The 27,130-nt window shown below is 38.3% G+C and overlaps 1 protein-coding gene across 10 annotated transcripts in view; it reads right to left on the bottom strand.

Moving 5' to 3' along the window:
• CENPC (centromere protein C) overlaps nucleotides 1–27,130 on the bottom strand; it is a 70,853-nt gene that overhangs the window by 7,037 nt on the left and 36,686 nt on the right. For 5 of the 10 annotated variants that reach the window (XM_034416294.3, XM_034416300.3, XM_034416299.3 and 2 more), the window contains 5 exons: nucleotides 25,069–25,176; nucleotides 21,647–21,739; nucleotides 19,751–19,840; nucleotides 15,652–15,806; nucleotides 10,937–11,027 (listed from right to left, as the gene is read on the bottom strand). In XM_034416294.3, coding sequence (XP_034272185.1) covers nucleotides 10,937–11,027; nucleotides 15,652–15,806; nucleotides 19,751–19,840; nucleotides 21,647–21,739; nucleotides 25,069–25,176 — 537 coding nt within the window. Of the gene's footprint in view, nucleotides 1–8,591; nucleotides 8,623–10,936; nucleotides 11,028–15,651; nucleotides 15,807–19,750; nucleotides 19,841–21,646; nucleotides 21,740–25,068; nucleotides 25,177–27,130 lie in introns of those variants that run through there. The other 5 variants (XM_034416295.3, XM_087892327.1, XM_087892326.1 and 2 more) reach the window with 2 other exon arrangements.

The following is a 27,130-nucleotide window of genomic DNA, read 5'->3' as shown; positions in this document are numbered from 1 at the left end:
CTCTATTAATTTCATCATGGTGATTGGTCTATTCAGTAGCTCTCTCTGGGTTTCTTCTAATCCTTGAGTATCTGTTTTGTTTAAATATTTTTTAATATCTTCTTCCATGATCTCTTCTTGTTCATATAAATTCTGAAAAAAAAAATTTTTTTGCTATTCGCTTTTTGTCTTCATTTCTATGATACATTTCTCCTATCTCATCTTGCACTTGGTGTATTGTTCTTTTCTTTTTCTTTTTTCAATCTGTAAGCCAGCCAATGTCCTGTTTTGTTTGCGTATTCAAAATGATTCTGTTTTGCTAGTTTAATTTTCCTTGCGATTTCTGTTTATGTGATTAAGTTAATTTTATGTTTTGTGAGATTTACTTTTCCTTGGATTGATTTGTTGTGGAAGTTTTTCTGCAACTCTGATTCATACTCTTTAAGTTCTGTTAACAATTGTCTCTTAGTTGTCGTTTATCTTTATTTTTCTTTGCCATATATGCGATTGTCAAGCCTCTTATATAGACTTTTGCTGTATCCCATAAATTTTGGAGTGAGGTTTGTTCTTTTGTATTTATCTGAAAGAATATACTCATTTCTTTTTCAATCATTTGTGGATAATCTTTATCTTTTAGTATTTCCTTATTCATCATCCATCTTCTTTTCCTTCGATACCCTTTCCATATTACTGTTATTGGACTGTGATCTGCCCACGTGTTTGTCAGTATTTCAACCTCCCCTACGTCTTTTCTGAGTTCTGTAGTCATCCAGGCCATGTCTATTCTAGACCACAATTGATAGAATAGAATGTATATTGTTGTTTTTTTTTGTTCACCTCTCTCCATACATCTTGAAGTTGTAATTCCTGTGCCATATCTCTAAATGTATCTGGAAGAGTCTTTTTCTTAGTTTTATTGTTTTTGTTACTATGATAGTCTTTTTCCATGTCCGTAATCAAATTAAAATCTCCTATAATACAAATATTTTCATATTCCAGGTCTTTAATTATATTATATATTTTTTTGAAAAATTCATTTTGATTTCCATTTGGTGCGTAAATCAATATCAATAATATTGCTTTTAATTCTGTTTGTATCTCAATCATCAAGACCCTTCCATCTTCATCTGTGTATATTTGTTTCTTATTTAAGTGTTTCTTAATGTATATTGCAATTCCTCTCTTTTTTTGTTCTGCTAGTGAGGTATATAGCTTTCCTAATCTTTGATTCTCTAATATTTTTTGATGGTGTTTCTTAATGTAAACCTCTTGTAAATTTATTATATCCATCTCCAATTTTTGTAATTTTGTAAATGTGCGAGTTCTCTTGGCTGGTGCATTTAATCTGTTAATATTGATTGAGAACATCTTTATTTCCCGTTCCATTTTTATCTCTTATCTATTCGTTGTTCTATGCCTTCTTGTGTTTCTTGTTATGATTTGTGTCTTTTCCCTCACTCCCTCTCTTTCGATTCTTGCTCTTTCCATTCTTCTCTTTTCTTCTTGTTCTTTTTCCATTTCTTCTGTAGTCTGTTCCTCCTGGCTCTTGTTCTCTGGTTCTTCTCTACTTTCCTGCTCCTCTTCTAGCACAAAATGTTGGTCAAAAAATTTCTGAGCTTTTTCCAGACTGTCGATCCTATATTTCTTTTCTTGCCAGGAGATTAATATACCTTCCGGAATCAGCCAGCAGAACATTACTTTATATTTGTTTAATTGTGATGTTAGGAAATTATAGTTTTTCCTCTGGTCTCTTACTCTTCTTGGAAGCTGCTTAAGCGTTATTATCTCTTTTCCCTCGTATAAAATTGCCTCATCTCTTATTTTCTTGTAAATATCTTCTTTTATGGGTTTTTTTTTTTTTTTTTTTGTGAATCTAATATGTACCTCCTCAGGTAGTTTGCGCCTGTGGGCATAATTTGTGTGTACTCGATAGACTTCGTCCATGTCCCTTCGGATATCTTCTTTGTCTCTCTGGGTTGCTTCTGCTATAATTCCTGCCATTAATTCTCCTAGGTCTTCATCTTTGCTTTCTGCTATGTTTTGGAACCTGACGTAAAAAGATGCCTTCTCCATCTCCAGATACGTAATTGACTCTTCCAATTCTCTGTTAGTTGACACTTGGCTTTGTTCCAACATTTCTATTTTCTTATCTTTGTTCCATTTTTGCCTCCATCTTTTGTATCCTTTGTTCATTTTTCACAATATTCTGCTGTATTTTTTCTATTATATCGTCCATTCTCTTGATATTGTCATTTCTCTCTCCCACATCCATCTTCAGGTCCTCATGATTTCTCCTTGTTTTCTCATGGTTGTTTGCAATAGATTCTTGTGTTTTGTTCATTCCTTCCTGTATCATTGTTAACACTGATTGTATGTTTTGCATATTAAAAGTGGAAGTTGTCTTTTCTTTCTCTACTCCTAACATAGTGTCAATTTGTCTTTGCTGCGTAGGAGATATCAATCTGCTGCGCAGTCAATGGTGTCTGGTTCAAAGTTTCTTGTCTTAGTTATAGTTGTGCTTGTACTTGTTATTTTTATTCTTTGTATTATACTTTCCCAAAATTTCATACACTTACTGTCTTTAAATTTATGTATCTATATTAGTGCTTGACTTGTATGATATACAAATTCTAAAATAGCAATCAATAATAAGGATCTTGTAAATTTATCTGTATTAGTATTATCTCTCTAATAAATAAATTCCTTTAGTGCGTACTTTAACCTCTCTGTCACACAATATATTTTTCTATAACGCTTTTCATATACTTATTCAAAATTTAGTAAGTTTCAGTTTCTCAATATCCTTATATAAGGGAACAAAAAAATAGGGGGAGGGGAGTAGGGGAAAAGTTTAGGATTTCAGCAATTCATTACTTTGTTCTTAATATGACTAACACGGTATATATGATCAATCTAAAGCGATAAATATATAATGCTAAACTTCCTAATATTTAAAATAAATAACTGAATAGATAAGTAGAATAAATAGATTAATAAGCAAGAAATTAATATAAATAGTAATAAGGTAGGTATATCTCAATCTTTAAGCAATAAATAACAGTCTAAACTCTCAAAGTTAATTTCTCTTAGTAGTTAATAGTTAATAGATAATTCTATTCAAATTAAACAATTATATATACTTCGTTGCTCATTGTTCGTTATTCTTCTATGCTGCAATCTTATTTCACTCTTGCATCATTTCCTCTTCTTTGCTTTATACAATTATTTTTTAATATCCTTGTCTGCAGTATCCAAATATCCAAAACTCAAAATGTCCAAATATAACACTTTTAAATATTTAGTTCACTCTTTCCGGTTCATTAAGTTCCACGTCTGTTTTATATATCACTCCAGCACTGGCAACACTTCTGAGTCAGTCCCCCAATCGCTCTTTCTGACTTTAATAACTCCTGTCAATCCCACCGTCTTTATTCTTTGAGTGTCGTCCCCTTTCAGTCTATTTACTTTAAACTCCAAGTCTCTTTTAAGTCCAATTTTTAACTGTATGTTTTGTAGCTTTCCATCTCAGCCGTTTATTCACCTTTCACGTTGTTACTCTCTGTCAAAGTCACCTTCTATTGTTCGCTCTTTCTCCTGTTCTCTCGTTTCTCTCGTCACACCCACCGCTCTAATCCAAAAGACTTTCTCTTTTTACTTTGTTTATTTTGTAAATCCTTTTTCACAGTCTATTTATTTTAAAGTCCAATCCTCTTTCCGATCCAAGATCCAAATGCGAGTAATATACCTTTCTATCTCAGCTGTTCACTCGCCTTCCGCGTTGTCACTGTCTATCAAAACCACCTCCCGTCACTTGCTGCTTCTTCCGCTCTCCAATTTCATACGCCACACTTTCAGTTCTAATCCAAAGCACTTTTCTCTGTGTAGTCTACTTGTTTTATATTCCACACTTCTTTTGCTGGTATAGCTTCTGGAGTTTCTCCGTTTCTACCGCTCCTTCTCCTTTCACGTTGTCACTGTCAGTCCAAGATACTTCTTCCACTCCTCTCATTTTTTCGTCACTTTTTCGCTTATCTGGCTGTCAATCACCGTTTGCTTGGAGTCTCACTCTTTCTGCTCACTTCTCCCACTCTATAATTGTACCATCTTCGATTTTCTCATTCTCTTGTTTACGTCTCTTACTGATGTGATCTATTGTTTCGATTTTCGCTTCCCACTCTTTGGTTGCCAGCGCTTCAGGCCAGCCAAGATGGCTGGTTTTTTCCTAGCTGGAATTAAGAGGTTTCTCCTGAACCTTTGGGGAGATTGCTTTTCTCTCCGAAGTCCTTGAAGACTCCTCTTTTTTCAATTGATCTCTCCAGGATCAATAGTGCCTCGATCGGCTTCCTGGTTAGGAATATTGGGACTTCAAGAACAGAGCGTTGTTCTCTTCATCCCAGACACGTTGACGTCACCGCCTGGAAGAGGAGTGAACATTAATACTCAAGATTCTTCAATAGACCTCGGATTACATTTTATCTATTGTTTATACAAAAAGGTCTTGAGTAAGAATTAATGTTAATATTTCATATACTTTTGAATTATATTCCTCTCCCTATTTTATTGTGCCTTCCTTGACTAGGCTGTAAAAAAGAAAGGATGGAAGGAAAACTAAAATTGACAGCTATAGATGAAGAGTGGATTGGACTCCTTTCAGGTGGCTGAAAGGCTTAAGTAAAAGGCTGAAAATACAGAAATAAAAAATATTTTTTGGGAAAAAAACATGTCAGTGAATTCAGAAGAATTCATCTTTTGTATGACCATAAAATTTTCAAGCAGCAGGAATACCTTCAAGCAGCCTTTGGCCTTGGCTCAGGGGAAGGGAGAATGTAGGCTGGAAGGAGAAGCTGAGAGTCCAGGTCAATGACTGCTGTTCCATCTGCAGGAAAAGAGTGACTTTTGTTGGACTATGACATCCAGCCGCTGTGAGAGAGCGGCTGTGGCCATCTGCCTGCATTGCAATTATTTGACCTGGATGCCCCATCACTGTGAGAGAGTGAAGGGGCCCCAGCTTTCTCATGTCCAACCATATTGCCATCGCTCGCCTCTATGACTATCGTTGACACCCAGAGTTCCCCTCTTCTACCTCATCACACTTGTATGGCTTATACCTCAGCAGATCTGCTTGCGCGAGATGCCCCCCCTCTCATGGCGATGGCCTTCCACTTTATCAAAGGCCTACCTTAAGGACGGGCTTTGGAGCCCCGAGAGGTGGCATGTTTTAAAGCGAGGATTGAGGGATTTTTTAATTAGGGTTTTTAATAATTTTTTAAAGGGAACTGGGAGGACGACCAAAGGGGATGGGGGGGTAATCCAAGGTCAGAGCCGAGCCCGGCACGGGGTAACGGTTTGGAGGGTGCAGGACGAGGGACTGGGGAGGGGACAGAGGGCCATCCTAATGAGGAATGTACCATCAGCATGGTGGTTGGGAGGGGGAGATATGGCAGGAGCAGGGGACCATATCATGTGTCGGGGGTGCACACTTGCTGTTTGAGAGCAATTGCATGCCCCGGTCCCCAAGGCTCCTCTAGGATACTAGGTGGCTCAGATACTCAGGACCTGGGCCTCCGGCTGATGCTGTGCAACGCCAGGTCCATGGTAAATAAGGCCTCCCTCATCTACAATCTTATTCAGGAGGGGGGAGCGGACCTGGCAGGTATTATGGAGACCTGGTTGGGACCGGAGGGAGGGGTCCCTCTGGTCGAGATGTGCCCACCAGGCTTCAGAGCATTCCATCAGCCAAGGGCTCAGGGGAGGGGAGGGGGGTGGCGGTTATTATTAAAGAAGGTCTTAGTCCGAGGGAGACCACTGTGCCACAGATTGCCAGATGTGAATGCCTCTTTGTGAGATGGGGTCATGGGGTTCAGATGGGCTTGCTGCTTATGTACCTGGCTCCCTGCCACGTGGCAACAGCCCTGCCTGAGCTACTCGACGTGATAGCCCCAGTGGCAGTTGATACACCCAGGCTTATGGTCATGGGTGATTTCAACTTGCCATCTGTTATGAAACGTCTGAGATGGCTCAGGAGTTCACGGCTTCCATGACAGCCATGGACCTGACCCAGTTAGTTCATGGCCCCACTCACAGGGGGGGGGCACACTCTGGACTTGATTTTTGTCTCTGGCCAGTGGTTGAATGGTCTTATTATAGGGTATATAGACATGGAACCCTTGTCATGGTCAGATCACTCGCTCCTTCGCCTGGATCTTCGAACCGCTACACCCCGCCGCAGGGAGGCGGAGCCAATAAGATGGTCCACCCCAGGCGCCTGATGGATCTGATAGATTCCAGATGGACCTTGGGCCATTTCCTGAGGATCTGGCACACGACTCGGCCGAAGACCTGGTGGTTGCCTGGGATCAGGCGGCTGGTGGGGCCTTGGATCGAGTCGTGCCTTTGCGGCCTCTGACCCGGTGCCGATCCCTCACGGCTCCTTGGTTCACCGAGGAGCTGAGGGAGATGAAGTGCCGGAAAAGATGCCTGGAGAGCGGTTGGAGGGCCAGTCTCGCTGAATCTGACCGAACACTGGTAAGGTCGCATATTAAGACGTACCTAGTGGCAATAAAAGCAGCAAAGTTTAATTACTTTTCCGCTCTTACTGCGTCATCAGAGAATCGTCCGGCCGCCCTGTTTAGGGTGACCCGCTCCCTGCTTCATACAGGAGCGCGGGAGGACCCCCTGGAAGGCAGGGCCGAGGATTTCGGACAATATCTGCATGACAAAATCGCTCAGATCCGGGGGATTTGGACTCTGACTGGGTAGATTCGGGCAGGGTGATGAGGAATAGTCTTGAGAACATTATCTGGGAAGAGTTTGACTCTCTGACCCCTGATGACGTGGGCAGGATTCTGGGGAGACTTAGTGAGGCCACATGTTTACTGGACCCGTGTCCCTCCTGGTTAGTACTGGCTTCCCGGGAGGTTACACGAGGCTGGCTCCAGAGAATTATCAACGCTTCGTTGAGTGAGGGTTACTTCCCCACGGCTTTGAAAGAGGCGGAGGTGAGGCCTCTCAAGAAGCCTTCCCTGGACCCAGCAGTATTAGCCAACTATCGTCCTGTCTCCAACTTCCGCTTTGTGGCGAAGGTTGTTGAGAGTGTGGTCGCACGACAGTTTCCGCAGTACCTGGAGGAAACGTCTTATCTAGATCCGTTCCAGTCAGGTTTCAGGCCCGGGCACAGCACAGAAACGGCATTGGTCGCGTTGGTAGATGATCTCTGGAGGGCTCGGGACAGAGGTTGCTCCTCTGTTCTGGCCCTGTTAGACAACTCAGCGGCTTTTGATACCATCAACCATGGTATCATGCTGCACCGGTTGGAAGAGTTGGGGATGGGGGGCACCATGTTACGGTGGTTCTCCTCCTTTCTCAGACCAGTCACAGTTTGTGTTGGCAGGGGGGGCAGAGGTCGACCTCGAGGCCTCTCATATGTGGAATGCCTCAGGGGTCGGTCCTCTCGCCCCTTCTGTTCAACATTTATGTAAAGCTGCTGGGTGAGATCATCCGTGGCTTTGGGGTGAAGTACCATCAGTACGCTGATGACACCCAGCTGTACATCTCCACCCCAGGCCACCCCAACGATGCCCTTGAAGTGATGTCCCAGTGCCTGGAGGCTGTGCGGATCTGGATGGGGAGAAACAGGCTCAAGCTCAACCCTTCCAAGACTGAGTGGCTGTGGTTCCCGGCATCCCGATATAGTCAGTTGACTCCATCCCTGACTATTGGGGGCGAATCTTTGGCCCCTTCAGAGAGGGCTCGCAATCTGGGAGTCCTCCTGGATACACAGCTGTCCTTGGAGGAACATCTGACGGCTGTAGCCAGGGGGACTTTTTGTCAGGTTCGCCTGATCTGCCAGTTGCGGCCCTTTCTTGATCGGGATTCCCTGTGCACAGTCATTCACACCCTCGTCACCTCTCGGCTGGACTACTGCAACACTCTCTACATGGGACTCCCCTTAAAGGGCACCCGGAGGCTCCAACTAGTCCAGAATGTGGCTGCACGGGTAGTTACGGGAGCTGCATGGCACTCCCATACACCTCTTCTCCGTGAGCTGCACTGGCTCCCAGTGGTCTTCCGGGTACGCTTCAAGATGTTGGTTATCACCTTTAAAGCGCTCCATGGCATAGGACCTAGATATCTTCGAGACCGCCTGCTGCTACTGATGGCCTCCCATTGACCTGTGCGCTCCCACAGAGAGGGCCTCCTCAGCGTGCCATCAGCCAAACAATGTAGGCTGGTGACCCCCAGGGGGAGGGCCTTCTCTGTGGGGGCACCTACCCTCTGGAACCAGCTGCTCCCAGAGATAAGGAGAATCCAAGACCTCGGTGCCTTCCTCCGTGCCCTTAAAACTTCCTTTTTTCAGCAAGCTGGGCTGACCTAACACTTTTTTAAAATGTTTTTAATTGTTTTGTCCTTGCTTTTAATTATGGAGACAAATATATATATATATATCTTTTTAATTGTATTTTAATGTTTGTAGTTTATGTTTTTACTTTGACTGTACACCGCCCTGAGTCCTCAGGGAGAAGGGCGGTATATAAATTTGATGTTCAATAAAAAAATAAAAATAAAAAATAAATACAGACTACCATTTCTTTTAAAAAAGCATTCATTTAAATGTCTTCTCATATTCCTTTCAATTATGTATCTCTAGAATAAAGGAAAAAAACAATGATTTTCATACTTCTATAATGGATATTTTTAAAAGCTTTTAAAAGTTAATAGGGCTGTGCAATGGTTTGCCTTTGGTTCTAAGATGCTTCAAAAACAAAAAGGTTTGAGTGTACACATAACATCTTTCTTCTTCCTAGTATTTTCCTGCAGGTGCAGAGTCCAATTTTCGTATTGACAAATACAATTCCACATGGCTGGTCCAATAGGATGATTTTCATTTCCATGTTGTGTCCTACCATCTTTGACCTTCTGTACTGGCATTTGTCATGATGTTAAAGGGGTAGTCAGTGCAGGCAACAGTGTAGGGTGCTCCTGGGAGAATATGGCCATACCATTATGGACATTTTCCCCATTTTCTGCTATTGGTGCAATGCCCATTTCTGCCAAACTGTATCGTCAGTGACATGGTCAAGAAAGGAAACACCTAATGACCAATGGCACACGTAATGGAACATCCCCATGGGATGTAAAGGGTACTTAGCACTTTTGGGAGTTGGCCACCACTCAGAAGCATATAGATCTACTGAACAGATCATCATTTTATACTTTTGGTGAATTGGCATACGCCTATCACAGAGCAATTCAATGATTTCTACAACAGTTATGCTGCATTCACCCTTGTGCGCATTGCTTCATTAATGCCACCATATTTTGCAGATGGGATCCTAATTAACACAAGTTTGTTTTCATCACTGCTGACTTGGATGGTGGAGATGTTCAGGCTAGTTTCTAGATACTCAGTCTTGAGTTGCAAACCCAATTGACTAAGAAAGTCATTCCATATCTAGACATAGCACTGCAGATCTTCCCTAATGCCAGCTGTGAGTGGACATTGTCAATGTAGAGAAAAACCCAGTGGGTACTATGATACAAATTTTGTGTGAAGTCATCCATGACAAGAATGAACAGCTATTCTCATTCACATAGCGTCTTTTTGCAACTCTTTAAAACAATTGTGTCTTTTCTCAGCTACAAACTATGTTTAAAAACCCTGCTCCATCCTAAATTATTAGTGAAATTGGTCTTGAAGTACAACCAGATTATAAATTTGTGCAAAATTTTTTGCTTTGCATTTGGAACAAATTAATCTCAACTGTAATAGTCTGATGTTGGTTGTGTTCTAACAAAACAATACTCTAAGCAATTTAAGAGTATCTGTTAGACTGAAACTCAGTTTTGAATAGTTTGACCTGAAGAATGTGATGAGAAACAACTGATGCGTTACCCTGCAAAACATTTACTGATTTAAAGAGATGCAAATATGGATTGTTTACCTCCCATGTGAATCCAAAGCATAGCAGACTCCTAAAAATATTTTTGGTAGATTTCTTGTAAATAAACAGACATATGGCAGATGGAACGAACTACTTCAATATCTACTCTAATGTCCTAAGGGTCAAAAATAAGGGTGGGGGGTGGGGGGGGACAACCAAGCAGCTTTGTTTTTTGTTCCCATTGTTTTATGTGACTGGAACACTCAAAACTTTTCCAAAGAACAACTTTTAAGATGTTTTTTCAGATAAAACACAGCCAATTCAAAATATTCCAGTTGAGATTCCTTGTACATTTTCAAGAAATGACATGACACCACATCTAATTCTAATCCGTACCTGTTCCAATGCCTTGTGTGAAAGGCAGGGAATATATATACATACGCTCTAGAAAGAAAGCATTCATCTCTCTTTTGGTTCAAGACCCAGAAGGAATAGGAAAAAATAATTAGCTACTTGTGGTTTCTTATGAACAGAAGCCATAATTCTTAATCACACAAATATGCATAACACAAGTAATACAGGTAGTCTTTGACTTATAACATTCGAGTCGAAAATTTCCATTGCTAAGCAAGACAGTTGTTAAGTTAATTTTACTCCATTTTACTTTTTTTTTTTGGCCACAGCTGTTAGTAAATCACTGCAATTGTTAAGTTAGTAACATAGTTGTTAAGTAAATCTGGCTTCTCGATTGACTTTGCTTGTCAGAAGGGTGCAAAAGATAATCACATGACTCCGAGACACTGCAAACATAATAAATACACGCCAGTTGTCAAGTGTCAGAATTTTGATCATGTGACCATGAGGATTCTGCAATGGTTGTGTGAAAAACAGTCATAACAGTCACCTTTTTCAGTGCCATAATAACTCCGAACGATCACTAAATGAATGGTTGTGAGTCAAGGACTACCTGTATGATGCTACTCCTGCTACTAAAAAATAAAAGTATTTCCTTTATTAAATGTTTGCATTTCTTTTACTTTCACCCTTTCTAATAGGAAAAATATCAGTTCATTTACCTGGTGGAATAAAAAAATAGTTTCCAGTAGTCAAACGATAACTTTGATCATATAGCATAAGAAGTAGTTTGCCACAACTAATGTGAAAAACCTTGGGAGAAAAAAACAATAAACATAATTTTAATTGCATGTTTTATTCCATGGAAACATGATAGCAAATTATTTTCTTTAATCTTAAAATTAACCAGACTCTTGAATCTTAAGTCTGTCTACATAAAAATAAGACCTACAACACTGCATTTTGGTTGTACTCCAAACCCAATTTATTTGTCAGGTGCAGGAATAGGCTCACAGAATCCTATACCTAATAATATTAAGAGACAGTAATAAATATCTGCTTTGGTGATTCACATCATTTCATTAATTATTGAAACATTATATCCAGGTATTTTGCATTTCACTCCAGATGCCTTGGAAACTAGGACTGCTAAATTCTATGTCATTGCATCATAGTCTTAAATATTTCCATTCATTTTTAGGAAAAATCAAACAGCTATTCCTTAAAAAATAACAAGAACATCCTATCACCAGAGTATGAAGAATATCAGAATAGATATATTTAGAAAGAAAATGCATATCTCATGAGTCTGAATTCTCCTATAAAACAACATTCAATATATTATATCTTTCTTAACAGAACAACAGGGCCCATGTTTTCCATAATTCCTGATAGGAAGAATATTTATTTGGGAACTGTTAATTGGTCTCAAGTTTAGATGATCAAATTTGCAACTGTGCACCTTAAACAAGTTAGAATTTGATAATGGCATAAATAATTATTTCCTATCTGATCAGCCTATTTTGTAAGAAACAAATAATCTAATTGCCTTCCTCTCTTCCACTGTTCACTTGAGGCAAATTCTTACAAGTTCTTTACACAAATGTAATCCCTAGGATAGTTGGGATTTAGATAGAAATCTGATAGACCCATCTTTACTCATCTATCAAGCTTAAGAGTTTATTTTTGACATGAAGCTTTTCTTCTTCTCTTGGAAGCAGAAGTAAGACTGATGAAGATGTTCCTTTCACTATACCCTATACCATATAGATGGTATTGGCAGACCATCTGCAGCCAGCGACAGCTCCCCATTACCCGGTGCGTTCCCACAAGGAGGGCCTCCTTGGGGTACCGTCGGCCAGACAATGTCGGCTGGCGACCCCTAGGGAGCGGACCTTCTCTGTGGGCGTACCTACCCTGTGGAATCAGCTCTCCCTGGGGCTCCGGGTGGCCCCTGACCTTCGCTTTTTCCGCTGTGGCCTTAAACATGGCTATTTCGCCTGGCCGGCTTGGACTGAAGGGGTTTTAGAGGGGATTTTAATGTTTTTTATAGTTTTATTGGGTATTTTTAAAGGAAGGATTGGACTTTGTGTGTTTTATTGTTGTGAGCCGCCCTGAGTCCTTTTGGATATAGGGCGGCATATAAATCCAAATAATAAATAATAAATAAATAAATACCCAAATCTAAGCCCTGCTTCTGACTAGAAGTGGCATTAGGAGCTCTGCTGGCACACTGGTTCGAATGCAGTACTGCAGGCTAACTTTGCCTACTGCCAGAAGTTCGATCCTGACCCACTCAAGATTGACTCGGTTTCCATCCTTCAGAGTCAGTAAAATGAAGAGCCAGATTCTTGGGGGCAATTTGCTGACATTGTAAACCATCAGAGGGTGCTGTAAAGGGATTGTATACAGGTCTACATGCTATTGCTAATTAACCTTTTATTAGCTCCATCATTGACCAAAAATATGGTCAAAAATATGAGATATGACAAAAATAAAGCCTTGTTTACCAACTGTCTCATTTAGTAATTATTTGAATTACTATATTTGAAGTGTAAACCCCCTCCCCAGCTTTCCATGCATTTATGATTGTCAGTCACATGATCACCATTTGGATGTTTTGCAAATGGTACACGTTTATCATCATTGCAGCATGTGATTTCCATTTGCATGCTTTATAACTTTACTTTACTTCTTTTTTTCTTCTAACAAGCAGTTAATGGAGAATATAAAAGCAAAATTGCAAGCTATGGTCATAAGATAAACATGCTTAATGACCCCAGTGATTCACTTAACAATCAAAAGGGAAGTGATATAAACTCATCATGGTCATGTTATTTTCTACATATTGACTGCAGCACTTAGTAACAGCCTTCCCAGTTTCAACTGTGACTGCTAAACAAGGACTATCTATATTTGGGTCTCTATAATTTCAGTATTAGTTTCTTGCCATAAGAAAAACAAAACAGTAATTCCTGGATTAAGGATATCTTGCAAGAAAAAAATATTTAAGCTTCCTTAAAATATTTAACCTTTCAAGCTTCCAGCCATTTCTATCCAAGTCTGGGGGACTTCTATCCAAAACTTGGGATTTCAACATTTTTATTAGAATAGAAGGTTATTCATATAAACTTCAGTTTCTAATATTTTGATAATAAGAAAACTTGATGTTCCCCTAGGTGATACTGAGGATGAGAATGCAGGGAAAAAATAATAACTATTTTGAATGAAATTTGTATAATGGCCCTCTCAGTTGCATTCCAAAGAATCAATTTTGTTACTGTTGTTGTTAGTTGCAAAGTCGTGTCCGACCTATAGCAACCCCATGGACAACATTCCTCCAGGCCTTCTTGTCCTCTACCATCCTCTGGAGTCCATTTAAGCTCATGCTTACTGCTTTAGTGACTCCATCCAGCCACCTCATTCTCTGTCGTCCCTTTCTTCTTTTGCCCTCAGTCATTTCCAGCATTAGGCTCTTCTCCAGTGAGTCCTTCCTTCTCATTAGGTGGCCAAAGTATTTGAGTTTCATCTTCAGGATCTGGCCTTCTAAAGAGCAATCAGGGTTGTCTGATTTGACCTCCTTACAGTCCAAGGGACTTGCAGAAGTCTTCTCCAGCACCATAGTTCAAAGACCTCAATTCTTTGGCGCTCAGCCTTTCTTATGGTCCAACTCAAGAATCAATAGTGGAGCGCTAATAGTCTAAACAGCTTTATCAGAGATCATCACATTATAATAGAAAGATATTTTAAAGGAAGAAATATGCTGTCACTATTCCAAGGTGGTAAATCTATAGGTAATGAATTATTAATATTAAACACTTACAAAGATGAAAAAGATACAAGGTTAATATACCATGCAATGCAAATGTTAGTGACAATAAATTGCTCATATTCTTCTCCCCAATTCGAGTCATTAGTTTTGCGATTTTTATAATATAAATGAAATGGAGGAAAAAGTTATCTTTATCGTGTTCTAAGACCTCTCTTCTATGCAAATGATCTACAAAGTGAGCAAGAGAGAGAAAATGCAGAGAAGCAGACAAAGACATTTTAACAGAAAAGAACCTTTTTTTTTGGTCCATGAAATGGAACGGAATAGGATGGTATGGCATAGCATAGCATAACATAGAACAGAACAGAACAGAACAGAACAGAACAGAATAGAACAGAATTAACAGAGTTGGAAGGGACCTTGAAGGTCTTCTAGTCCAACTCCTGTTGAGATCAATACCATTCCAGACAAATGGCTGTCCAATCTCTTTTTAAAAATCTCCAGTAATAAAGCATCCACAATTTTTGAAGTCGATTCCACTGATTGGTTGTTCTGTCAGGAAATTTCTCCTTAGTTATAGGTTGGATCTCCCCTTGATTAGTTTCCATCCACAGCTTTTTGTTCTGCTTTTGGGTGCTTTGGAGAATAGTTGAACCTTCTTCTTTGTGGCAGCCCTTTAGATGTTGGAAGACTACTATCATGTCACCCTAATCATTCTTTCATTAGATAGATATACCACTTCTGCAACTGTTCAAGTTTTAGCCTCCAATCCTCTAATCATCTTTGTTACTCTTTCTCTGCATGTTTTTTTATTTATTTGTAACTTGCCTTTATTATTGTTACAAATAACTCAAGGTGGTGAACATATGCAACGCATATTCCTCCTCCTATTTTTCCCACAACAAACTTGTGAGGTGAGTTTGGCTGAGATATATTACCTTTCATAAGTTACAATTTATATTACATGCTACTAAATGTGAAAATTACATTTTTTTTCAAAGTATTTTAATTATCAACTGTTAATATCAACAGGACAAAATTTACAATGTTAACTAATAAAATGTTAACTCTGTTAAAATGTTTACATACCTGTTTTTATTTATAGTCTCATAGTTAGAGAATATTTTATACATGAACACCATTTACAATTAAGCTAAAATAATAGCTGAACTCAGGAAGTTTATATCATAAAAATTATATTCAGCCCAAACTGCGTGTTCTATCAATACACTATAAACACATCTATTTTTTTCTCTTGAGATTAACTGTTTGGAGCATCCCTCCTGAATGAAGGAAAGAAAACATACTCATACATAAAGACACCAGACAAACTACCATAAGAAGAACATATAATTCTGCTATGTCTACATGAAATATCAAAATTATTAGTCTACAGTAGTGGGAAGAAACAAGTATTGTTAATATAAAATTGGAAGAAAAATAGTTAATCCCTGATCTTTGAGGAAGAATGATAATTCTTCCTGACTTTGTATAAAATATACAAAAGTATGAAGGCTATTGCTTAACACACTGTAAGCCGCCCTGAGTCTCCGGAGAAGGGTGGCATATAAATCAAATAAAAAAAAAAAATGGCTAAAATGCAATGTAATAGTAAGTATTAATCATGCAAATAAAAATTAGAAAGAAAAGAAATAAAATACTCACCAATGTGTCTGTGTGGGAATACTGATATCCCTTTTCTTTTAATGGATTTAATATTATTTTTCCAGAAGCAAAGGAAGGTGTACTCAAGTATTTATAAATGGATAATATTTCATTACTAAAGCAAAACACAGGTGAACTACCATTATGTACGCATTCTGTTATGAAATCAGAAAAAAATATTCACAGATGGAAATATTAGATAATACATACTGCATCCTTACATTTTCATTCATTCATAGGAAGAATCTGTTTACATTTTCATAAAATAATGATAAAGAAGCCATAAGCACATTCTGTGCCCTAGGCAATATCAAAACTGTAGAGTATATTTTATACATAAAAATGGGTTAAGATTCTGCTGTGGTCTGCTGTGTGGAAAATTACACTGTAGTGTTTGTGTTATTTTTGAGCGTAGTGCAATAACTGCACAAAATTTTGCAATGCTTATCAAAGTTTTTGTTGTTGACTTATCTGCTAAAGGACAGAGTATTATTTAAGTTGGCAGTAGATTGGTATGAGAAAGACGAGTAGAACTTTGTGCCAAAGTGAGTAAGAAGACAATACAAGAGGATACATATATACCGTGTTTCCCTGAAAATAAGACTAGGTCTTATTTTCTTCTGACCTCCAAAATAAGTGCAAGGTCTTATTTTTGGGGGTGTCTTAATTTTTTTTTCCCTTCACGGCAGCTCAGTATCCCAGAGAAGTCGAAAGCGGCGCTTTGTCTCCGGCCTCTGCTGCCACAAAAGGCATTGCTGGAGCTCTCCAAGCATGCTCGAGGCCAGCAAGCAGGCACAGCTGCAGCTTCTTCCTGCTTTAGCTTTGCCTTCAGTCGGGAGCGGGGTGGTTCATTGCAAAATGGTGGGTGAATTCGCTTGCGAGGTATTCCTAAAGCCTCAGCAGGAGGGGTGGGTCACTTAGGTAGTAGGCTGAGAAAGTGGGGTTAATATGCAAGGTTGAGCTTGGCATTTCACCTTCTTGCCTTTTGCGAACTTTTGGCTGCATGCAAGGAAAGCAGAAGCACCTGAGACCCTGGTTTCTCTCCCCCAAACTCTGTCAGAAATGGGTCTTCACAAGGCTCATCATACCAGCCAACCTCATGTGGCAGGACGCTGCAAAGCTTGTTAAGGTATTGCACACGCAAGCGGCAGCACCATGAGGTTCATCACACTGGCACAGCCACTCATGGCAGGACATTTTCGAGGTAGGTTGTATTTTCAGGGAAACACAATATGTGTGTGTGTGTGTATACATACATACATACATATATACACATACTGTGTTTTCCTGAAAATATATGTGTGTGTGTGTATGTATATGTGGGATGGGGTAGCTCAGTGGCTAAGACGCTGAGCTTGTTGATTGAAAGATCGGCAGTTCAGCGGTTCGAATCCCTAATGCCGCATAATGGGGTGAACTCTCATTACTTGTCCCAGCTTCTGCCAACCTAGCAGTTCGAAAGCAGGTAAAAAATGCAAGTAGAAAAATGGGGACCACCTTTGGTGGGAAGGTAACAGCGTTCCATGTGCCTTTGGCATTTAGCCATGCCGGCCACATGACCACGGAGACGTCTTCGGACAGCGCTGGCTCTTAGGCTTTGAAACGGAGATGAGCACCCCCTCCTAGAGTTGGGAACAGCTAGCACATATGTGCGAGGGGAACCTTTACCTTATGTGTGTATATATATGTGTGTATATATATATACATGTACATGTATATATGTTAGTGTGTGTGTATTATGTGTGTGTGTGTGTTATATATATATACACACACAATTTGTGTGTTTATGTATATGTATGTGTTTATGTACGTATATGTCTCTCTGTATGTGTATGTTTATACATACATACATACATACATACATACATACATACAAGCGGCAGAGCTGAATTCAGAATTCTATAAAGATCAGGTCAGCTTCCAGCTGTAGAAAGAGGAACAGATCAGGGCAGACCAAAGGAACTGTCCAACAAACAACTCTCCAACCAAGGAACTGAGGGCACACTCTTATATAACTGTTACATAAGAATGTGTCCTTAGTTCTTTGGTTGGAGAATTGTTTGTTGGACAGTTCCTTTGGTCTGTCCTGATCTGTACCCAGTTCCTCTTTCTACAGTTGAACGTAATACTGAAGAGTTACATAAGAGGCCCAAAGTGGTATTTACAGACTTGGATTCCACAAGTTAGATAACTCATCGCTTTTGTTTTTTATTGTCCCTGGGATGCGATGGTTGAAGTTTCATAACTTCACAAATATGCAAGTTGATGTTTTCATAACCTTGGGCTTTCATAGCTGTCATTCTTATCTGATCATTTCAGATGCTGATGCCAAAAAGAAAATATTGATATTTAAATGACTTGACATTTGAAATTTGATATAAAATGATTTATTCTCTATTACTGTAATGCTATCAATTTTCCAAGATGATAGCATGAAACAGCATTCTGCAGAACACAATTCATTTTATTTTAGCATAGCTGATGTGAAGACCATTATCTCTACCACAATGGCCCAAATCTTCTGACACATATTATAATAATATTTAAAAAATAGGCCAAATCTTCTCTCAGATGTTATAATGATATAAAAAGAATGCCACATCACCTGCACTGAGGATCAAGACAGCTTTATTTGCTATTGAAGTTGGCTATAATTCAGGTCATGACAGGCTTTCAACCAGGGATGTTAATATACAACTCAGTTTTACCCCTTGCTGAATGGGAATAGGGCAGTAAGAATAGGGTGAGAATCAAAATTGCATGGGATTATTTCTCAGAATACCAATATTAAAGAATGACATCGGTCATTTGCTGTGATCATACCCAACACACTTTCCTCCTCCTATTTTCAATACAATAACTCTGTGAGGTAAGGTGAGCTGAGTAGTGACTGGCCTAAGGTCACCCAGCTGGCTTTCATGGCCAAGGCAGGACTTGATCTCATGGTCTCCTGCTTTTCTAGCCTAGTGCCTTAACCACTTGATCAAACTGGTTTTGAGTATTGACTGAGTAAAACACACTTTTAAGTAAATGAAAATGACATAAAATTTGCCATTAAGTATATATTTCGGTTAGATACTAGAGAACTGACAATGGTTGATGGTTAAATTGCCTTCTGAAAGTCCAGTTTGCTCCATTGGAATGGTGTTACCTTGTGTCTAGCAGTCCACCAATTTTACCTAAAACTGTCTAGCGCAGAGATTGCTAAAGATACTTCACAGAGTAATTGGGTACATTTTTATAGATTTTGGGACTTTTTAAAATATTAATACTCTGATATATTTCTTTTTATTTGATAGCTGTTATTTAAAATGTGTTATTTGGCTACAGCCAAAATTTACCTATTTATATTGACCTACAAGATCAGTTAAAAGTAAATATTTTTCTTTTTTTAGCTGGGAGACAATCTCAAAAGCCCAGATTGGTATGCCTTCAGGAAAAGTGTTACAAATAATATAGGAAATGATCAATGCATGTGCTGATGAAGCCAGGGGATCCAGCTAAAACACATGAAATGAGTATCCACATAAGAAAATGATTGTAGCTTGTGAATGACTTGTATCAAAATAAAGCACAATTTCTCATATTTGTACAAGGTGCTCCCTGACAGACACTGGATCATATAGTGACTAACTGCCATATGAGAACTTATACAGGGGGAAATGTAGACTTCCTCCAATTAACAAATACCACATTTAATTAATAAATGACCTAGATATTAATATATAGAATACTTATTTTATGAATCAATTGATTTTAAAAAGTATCTTGTAACTTAACATATAAGTTCTTGAATTTCTTATATCTTACAAAATTAACCATACATCATCATATGTGTATCATATTATTAGGTGTTCTTTTTATGCATCTTTACTGCTGCTACCCTGTTTCCCCCCAAAATAAGACATCTCCTAATAATAAGCCCAATCGGGCTTTTGAGCGCATGACAATAAAGCCAAGTGCTTATTTCAGGGTTCAAAAAAAATATAAGACAGGGTCTTATTTTCGGGGAAACACGGTATCTATATATTTTGTACCATACACTAAATGAATCTCATATTTATCATAAGCATTTTTAAAACTATGTCATATCACTCACCTAGAAGAATTTGTTGATTAGATGCTTTATCAAAAACAATAGCTGGCTGAAAAATTTTTTCCATGAAAATTGAGTTATCGTGCAAATTCTCTGCAAAACAAAAAACAGAGGATTAGGCTGAAGGGCAGACATAGTTACAGGTAGTCCCTAAGCGGGACCAGAATTTCCATTGCTAAGTGATGCAATTGTGGGATGCAATGCCATGTGACCACATAGCAACAGCAATCCCCATTGTGTTTGTTAAATGAGGATGATGGAGTGTTAAATGAGGGTCTTACTTGGCCATGATTTGTGATTTCCTACTGCTTCCAGAAAGCAAAGTCAATGGGGAAATTGACAGGAAGTTATTATAAGTCCGAAGCACCAATCTTTCCTTAACTGCTAAGTAAGGACTATGTTGATTTTCTATTAAATACTTCTATTAAGTAACAGGTCTAGAATTAGCTCAGATTTAAACAAAAATCAAAAAGATAAATATATTATAAATCATATTTTTTGAATAAAGCACATCAATTAGTCTGTTTCTACACTAATATGTTCTTTCTTGATACCTGCCAAACTACCGTATTTTTCGGAGTACCAGAATATAAGATGCACCTACCTTTTTTGGTGAGGAAAAGAAGAAAAAGAAATCTCCCTTTGCCTCTGAGCAATTTTGCCTCATTGCAGCAAACAGCAAACAGTCTGCTTTACTTTCATTTTCGTTTTCAGCATAGCTTGATTAGCACAAGGGGGAAAAAAATCTGCTCCAGCAATTTACCTCTTTGCAGCAAGCAGCAGAGCCCTGCGCAAAACAGCTGAGAGTAAATTAGCTGAGAGTCGGGAGGCTGATCCAATCAACTTGTGCTAATTAGCCTGTGCTGAAGCTGAAAGGAGCTGTTTTTTCTTGCTGTTTGTTTGCAAGGAGGTAACTGCTGCGAGGCAGAGGCCAAAGGGTGGGGGCCAGTGGGTGGGCTATATTCGGTGTATAAGACGCACCTAAATTTTCATCCCCTTTTAGGGGGGAAAAAGGTGCATCTTATACTCTGAAAAATACAGTATATGTTCACTTAATTTTTAACACTTAAAATAATTTATAATGGGCTGAGGAACAAAGTATTATTCTCCAGCATCATCTTATTCCTTTATTCCTATAAACTTTTTTTTACAAAATATAATAGGTGGATTCAGCTCAGTATTCTGCTTGCAAGTTTGTTTACATGCCTGGAAGTGTGACATCCAGAAACTATATCATTTAGCAACAGAAATGTCAGCAGTCACTATTTCATTAACCAAGGACCTGTTTACAAGTTTGTGCCAGTTTTCAACAACTAAAGTCAGTGGGGAAGATGACAGGAAGTTGCAAGTCCCAGGCAGCTCATAAACAGGCTAGCAGGCACAAGCATAATGGGACTTTGGGGGCTACTTCAGGAGGGTGAATGAGAGGCAGGTTTGGTGCAAGTGTGGAGGGCTTGGGCTGGCTGCTGGAGTTGCAGGAGGGCATATGAGGGGCAGGTGCAGCATGAGCACAAAAGGGCTTGGAATAGTTGCTGTGAGATGGGAGAAGGCACACAAGGGTGAATGCAAAATAAGGAAAGTTTGTGGGGGGCATATGTGGTGCAAGTGAGCTTAGAGAAGCTGCTGCAAGATGGGGAGGATGGGCAAGGACCATGGTGGTGCAGATTGCAGGGACTACTACAGGATGCAGAAGGCTGTGACAGAAGCAAGTTGGGGTATGAGCACAGTAGGGCTTAGGGTGCCTGCTGTAGAGCAGATGAGAGCATATGATGCTAATCAGGTGTCCATAGGATGTGAGCTGGTTGCCAGATTATACGCAACTGTGGGAATGCTGGGAATGGCCACTCATAATTTAGAAAGATTGTCTGATCTACAAACATAATGTTCTGATGACCATACCGTTCTCTGGAACAGATTTCATAGCAACTTTCACTTTAGGTTTCCAAGATTCTCTTTGTTCAGGTGATATTATTCCACCAATTACAAAGTCTCCTGAAACAATAAAAAAAATAATTGTGATCCATATAATACTAATTATAAATTGTTTTACTCAAGATGGGATGGAATTCTGGAATAACTGGGATATCTATAGCAAATTAGTACCAAGTCTATAACTTAATGATGACTTTTTCATTTATAATTTCATAATGACACTCTCAAATGTAGACATTTTGTGAGATTATTTCCTTAAAATAAAATAGTTCCATTATGGAGGGACAACATAAGGGGAAATATAGGCTATCCATGTCACCAGTAACTTGGGTGTTACTGTAAGTATATACTACATACTGCCTATACTTTCTGTCAGTATAGTACATTCCTGCATAATCTGATTTAAAAAGAAAACGATTCATTTTTTTAATTGGAATAGAATCTGGACTAGAAATCTTTGTGCTTTAAGCTTTTGCTTAAAGCACAAAAGCTTAAATTACCATGTATCGTATTTCTTTGCTAATCAGACAATTTTGGTTTCTAAATTTTTGTATTAAAAAAACAAAACATAATCCAAATCCTTCTAATCCACATTTTGGTGAATCCAGGAAACTATGAGTTCTAGACATTAGGCATTAAAAAACAGTTGTTTGACCTGGCTCAATAATTCTCCCTCGGCCTGATTGATTATCTAGTATATCTGTATAAATACATATAATTATCAAGTAGCTCCCATATGTAGGCAATGTTGGATCTTTGCATTATAGGGATTTAGAAATATATGAGTTTCGACTTCCGGTCTGGATCCGCGGCGCCAGTCAGGGAAATAGCGGGCTCTAACGAGCCTGCGAAAACCCCGACTGACAAACCACTGTCCGACCGGTCTTCGGGCCGACCCCCATCTTGTAGGGATGTGGGATGAAGAGGAGCGCCTCGGTGTACCAAGAGAAACAGGCAAGTTCCTCGGAGGCCAGAGGGAATCCTCGAAGTCGGTGGTGGGGGTAGACAGCCATGGCGGCTGCCACAAAGCCGCGGCAGACCAGGACACAAGATCATGCAAGAGGGAAGAAGAAGAAAGAGCGAGTATCTCGAAGCCGGGTGAGTGACACCAACCCAGGCAAAACAACATGATTATTTGGATTTTAAAAAAAATAAGACCCCAAACTTTAAATAGCGGCTACAGATCCATGGGGCTTGAAGATCAAAAGGGGGGAAAAAACGGAAATAAAGACCCAAGACAGACTTTGCCTTAGTAAATTTGGCTTGGAAGAATTGGCTTTTAATAACTTAGAAAATTGGACTTTTCTTTTATTTGGAGTGGATTGGAGAAATGTCTCTTTGGGAGTTTACACCTTTGAAAGCTAACGAAGCTAATGAAGAAAGACAGACGGATATCTACATAATTGCCATGGAGTCTGCGGTGATTAAGCAGGAGAGTGGATTGAAGAGCTCTCCCTTTCCGTTTGGAAAAGAAACATTTTAAATGGCTTTTTACCTTGGATTACTTTGAAATTAACATTAGATCTATGGATTTTGGAGATCCCTATTCTGTCCTGGATGATTTCAAGAAGAAAGAAGAAGAAATATTCTTCTTCTATTTTACAATGGAAATTAACAAGCTTAGCAAAAAAATTAGATATGGCGCAGGAACAAAGACAGGAAGTTGATGCATCACACATGGAACAGACATTATAAAAGCATTAAAGGGACATACAGAATTTTTTAATTTGAACAGATGAACTTTGAAATGGAACATTTATGGACAGATAGGAAAAGGAAGAAAAGGAAGAAATAAAGTAGATAAATTTAAATGTAACTAAACTGAAATGTAAAATTTAAAAGCCTAAAGGTATATATGATTTTTGAATAAAACAGGAGGGTTTTTGGAGTAATAAAAATAGAAAATAAGAGATGGCAACTAAAATAGTGGTTGATATATAGGTGGTTAAAAATAATAAAGAAGAGTATATATTAATGTGAGACAACTTTAAGAAAATTTACTGCTTGATGTAATATGTTCTAATTTTAATTTGCAAACAAATGCTAGATTGGTGATTACGTTTGACTAAGGTTTTATTGAACAAACTATAAGACACATAGATTTTAACAACAAATTGTGATTTAATTTAATATATGCTGGAAATGATGATTACTATGAAATATATTGAAAATTAATTTGAAAGAGCATGCTGGGAAACTGACATAAAATAGATAATCATATTGCAAGGGAAAGTTAAAATAAGAGGGATGGATACCAACTAGATAAGAGTTTGAGACTCGGAGGAAATACTTTGGAAACTAGTTAAAATGCTGGAAATCAGCCAAACAATTGCAGGAGCCTTGGAGGAGGCTATGCTGGAAATCAGTCAAACACAATATGCTGGAAATCAGCCAATAAAATGCTGGAAATCAGCCAAGCAAATAGGAGGAGAGTTGAAGGAGATTATGCTGGAAATCAGCCAAACAATGGAGGGAGTTTAGGAGGAGATTATGCTGGAAATCAGCCAAACATAATATGCTGGAAAACAGCCAAACAATAGAGAGAGGTATGGAAGAAAATATGCTGGAAATTAGTTTAAATAAAACAAGTTTTTGTGATAAACCTGTGTAACATGAAAGGTGTAATAGACGATAAGTGGGATAAAATCAAAGATAAATTGATAAAGTTAAAGATATTAAGATTCGAGGAAAAGGGTCAAGAGATTAAGACTTAGATAGAATTTTGTTTTATAAAGTGTAATAAAAATGGAGTTGTATTGAATTTGAAATTAAGATTTGTGATGGTAAAATTGTAAGGTAAATAATTAGAATAAGAGCTAGGATATTGTTAAAAATTACTTTGACACTGATGGTAAAAGATACAAGGTGAAGAACAACAAGATATAATCAGGATTGATATATAGATATAAAAATGAGTGAAAGTTAATTTGAAATTAAAATTGTATTGATATAATGGATTTGTTTAGATGAAGATGTTAGAATTTATGTTAAAATTTATTCTTTTATGTTTTGAATTTTTATTCTTAAAAGATGTAATGGGAAATTGTGAATGGAGCTTGTTAAAGGAATGTAAGCATGGTAACCATCTATGACCGGATCGAGACTCTGTTCTTGAAAGTTATATTTTATGTTTATGTTTGAAAAAAATAAAAAAAACATTTACCCTCCCCCCCAAAAAAAGAAAAGAAATATATGAATTTCAGAAGAATGTCCTTAGCAAAAATTTAGAGAACTTGAATTTCTGTGCAGTATGAATTTGGCTGAAGCAGAACCCTTAGGTTCAAAGTAAGTGTATGCCCATCTTTTAGATTATTTTAGTTTGCATTTCTAAAAAATTAGTGTTTCATTACAAACAATAACTTTTTCATTCAAAGCTCTGAATTACATACCTGAAGTGTTTATCTTATAATTAATACGTTCTCCTCGCCAATATTCTAATGGTTTAATACGTATTCTTTGGGACCGCCGAACATTGGGTGTGTTTGTAGGCAATACTACTAGAAAGGAAATATACAAAAATATGAATATGTGTGTGTGTATACATACAGTATATCACAGAAGTGAGTACACCCCCTCACATTTTGTAAATATTTAAGTATATCTTTTCATGTGACAACACTGAAGAAATGACACTTGACTATAATGTAAAGTAGTGAGTATACAGCTTGTATAACAATGTAAATGTGCTGTCCCCACAAAATAATGCAACACACACAACCATTAATGTCTAAACTGCTGGCAACAAAAGTTACACCCCTAAATGATAATGTTCAAATGGGGCCCAAAGTGTCAATATTTTGTGTGGCCACCATTATTTTCCAAATGGGCCCCATTTGGACATTATCACTTAGGGGTGTACTCACTTTTGTTGCCAGCCGCTTAGACATTAATGGCTGTGTGTTGTGTTATTTTGAGGGGACAGCACATTTACACTGTTATACAAGCTGTATACTTGTATACTCTGTATACCCACTACTTTACAGTGTAGCCAAGTGTCATTTCTTCAGTGTTGTCACATGAAAAGATATACTTAATAGCTTAAGTCTTAATAGCTCAATCATTCCATTAATCTTGTAGCTAAAAAGTAATACAAATCTAATTTTGCCAAATTTAAAACTCAACACCACATTTTCATATAATAGTATTTATATTATATTTGTTTGATGTATTTGAAATTTAGCAAATATTTCCCAATAGTCCTTAAACATGTTTAATATTAAAGAGCAAAATATATAAAAAGATATATTTTCAGACTAAGAAATTTTATGAAACCAAAAGCTTTTGTGCATTATAGCTTATTTCATCAGATACTAGAGCTGATAAAATACCTCAAGAGTCCCCGTTTGGCAATTTTTCTCAATTCTCAAAATATACAAGGAAGGCAACCTGGGTCATTCCATTATCTCAAGCATCAGAATATCAAGATTCATAGAATCTGTTTTTAGACATTATGCCACCAGCATGTCTACTTATATTAGACACTGTATAAAAGACATCATATGCATGTATATATATTTAAAAACTGCACACCTCCCTCATAGAGAGACTTTATGAGATGGATGCCCAACAGCAATATCCCTGACAATCTCCCATTTCACCCCCAATGGATATTGCAGTATAACTATTTCTCCAACAAACATGCTTTTCAAGCCATTATAAACCCCATTGCTAACACAGCAAACCTTTGCTACTAGACTTCATGATTCATCCATAACTACTTCAACTTATACACGTAGCTCCATAGTATGTCAAAACCTTCATGGCTGACTAGAGCAACATTTTCTCAGCTCTTACCCACTGAATCACTACCTTAAATTTCATGGATTACATTATTTTATCAACTGAATCCGCAGAAAATAATGTCACAAATTCCAACAGAACTTTTCAATTTTCACCCAACCATCAAGCCTCAATTTATCTACCGAACAGTTATGAATTGAACTATCCTAAACAGAATAACAGATCATCACTGGTTGTCACATACAGCTCTCAGCACAAGCTATTTAAACATACTATTAATAAGCTACAATCCAATGTTATATTATGGCACTATTCTTTTCCAGGTACTCATTGGCTATACTGCCATATAGGCATCCACCCCAACCTGAAGCAGGTTCTCACAAGCAAAAAAACCTCCAAAAGAACAATTATGCTAATAAGAACCAGATCATGCAACAAATGTATTTTGATCTTTTTGCCCATATGTACATCAAAAGCATTAGCATAGGGTCCAAAAACTTAATATACCAAATTATTGGCATTTTCACAAGCTCTTTGTCTAATATGATATATTCCAGTGATGGCTAACCTTTTTGCCATCGTGTGCCAAAAGCGGGAGGAGCGCAGGGGGATCGTGCGCATGTGCCCACACCCATAATTCTATGCGCCCTGACACACACACACACACGAGCATGCTTGTGCGACCCCCTCAATCCCCGCTTTTGGCACATG

This window comes from Pantherophis guttatus, chromosome 4 (assembly GCF_059756535.1).
Source record: "Pantherophis guttatus breed Tessera chromosome 4, ASM5975653v1, whole genome shotgun sequence".
NCBI lineage: Eukaryota > Metazoa > Chordata > Lepidosauria > Squamata > Colubridae > Pantherophis > Pantherophis guttatus.
The sequence above is the reverse complement of the archived record's forward strand: the minus strand, read 5'-3'. Positions and strand labels throughout refer to the sequence as shown.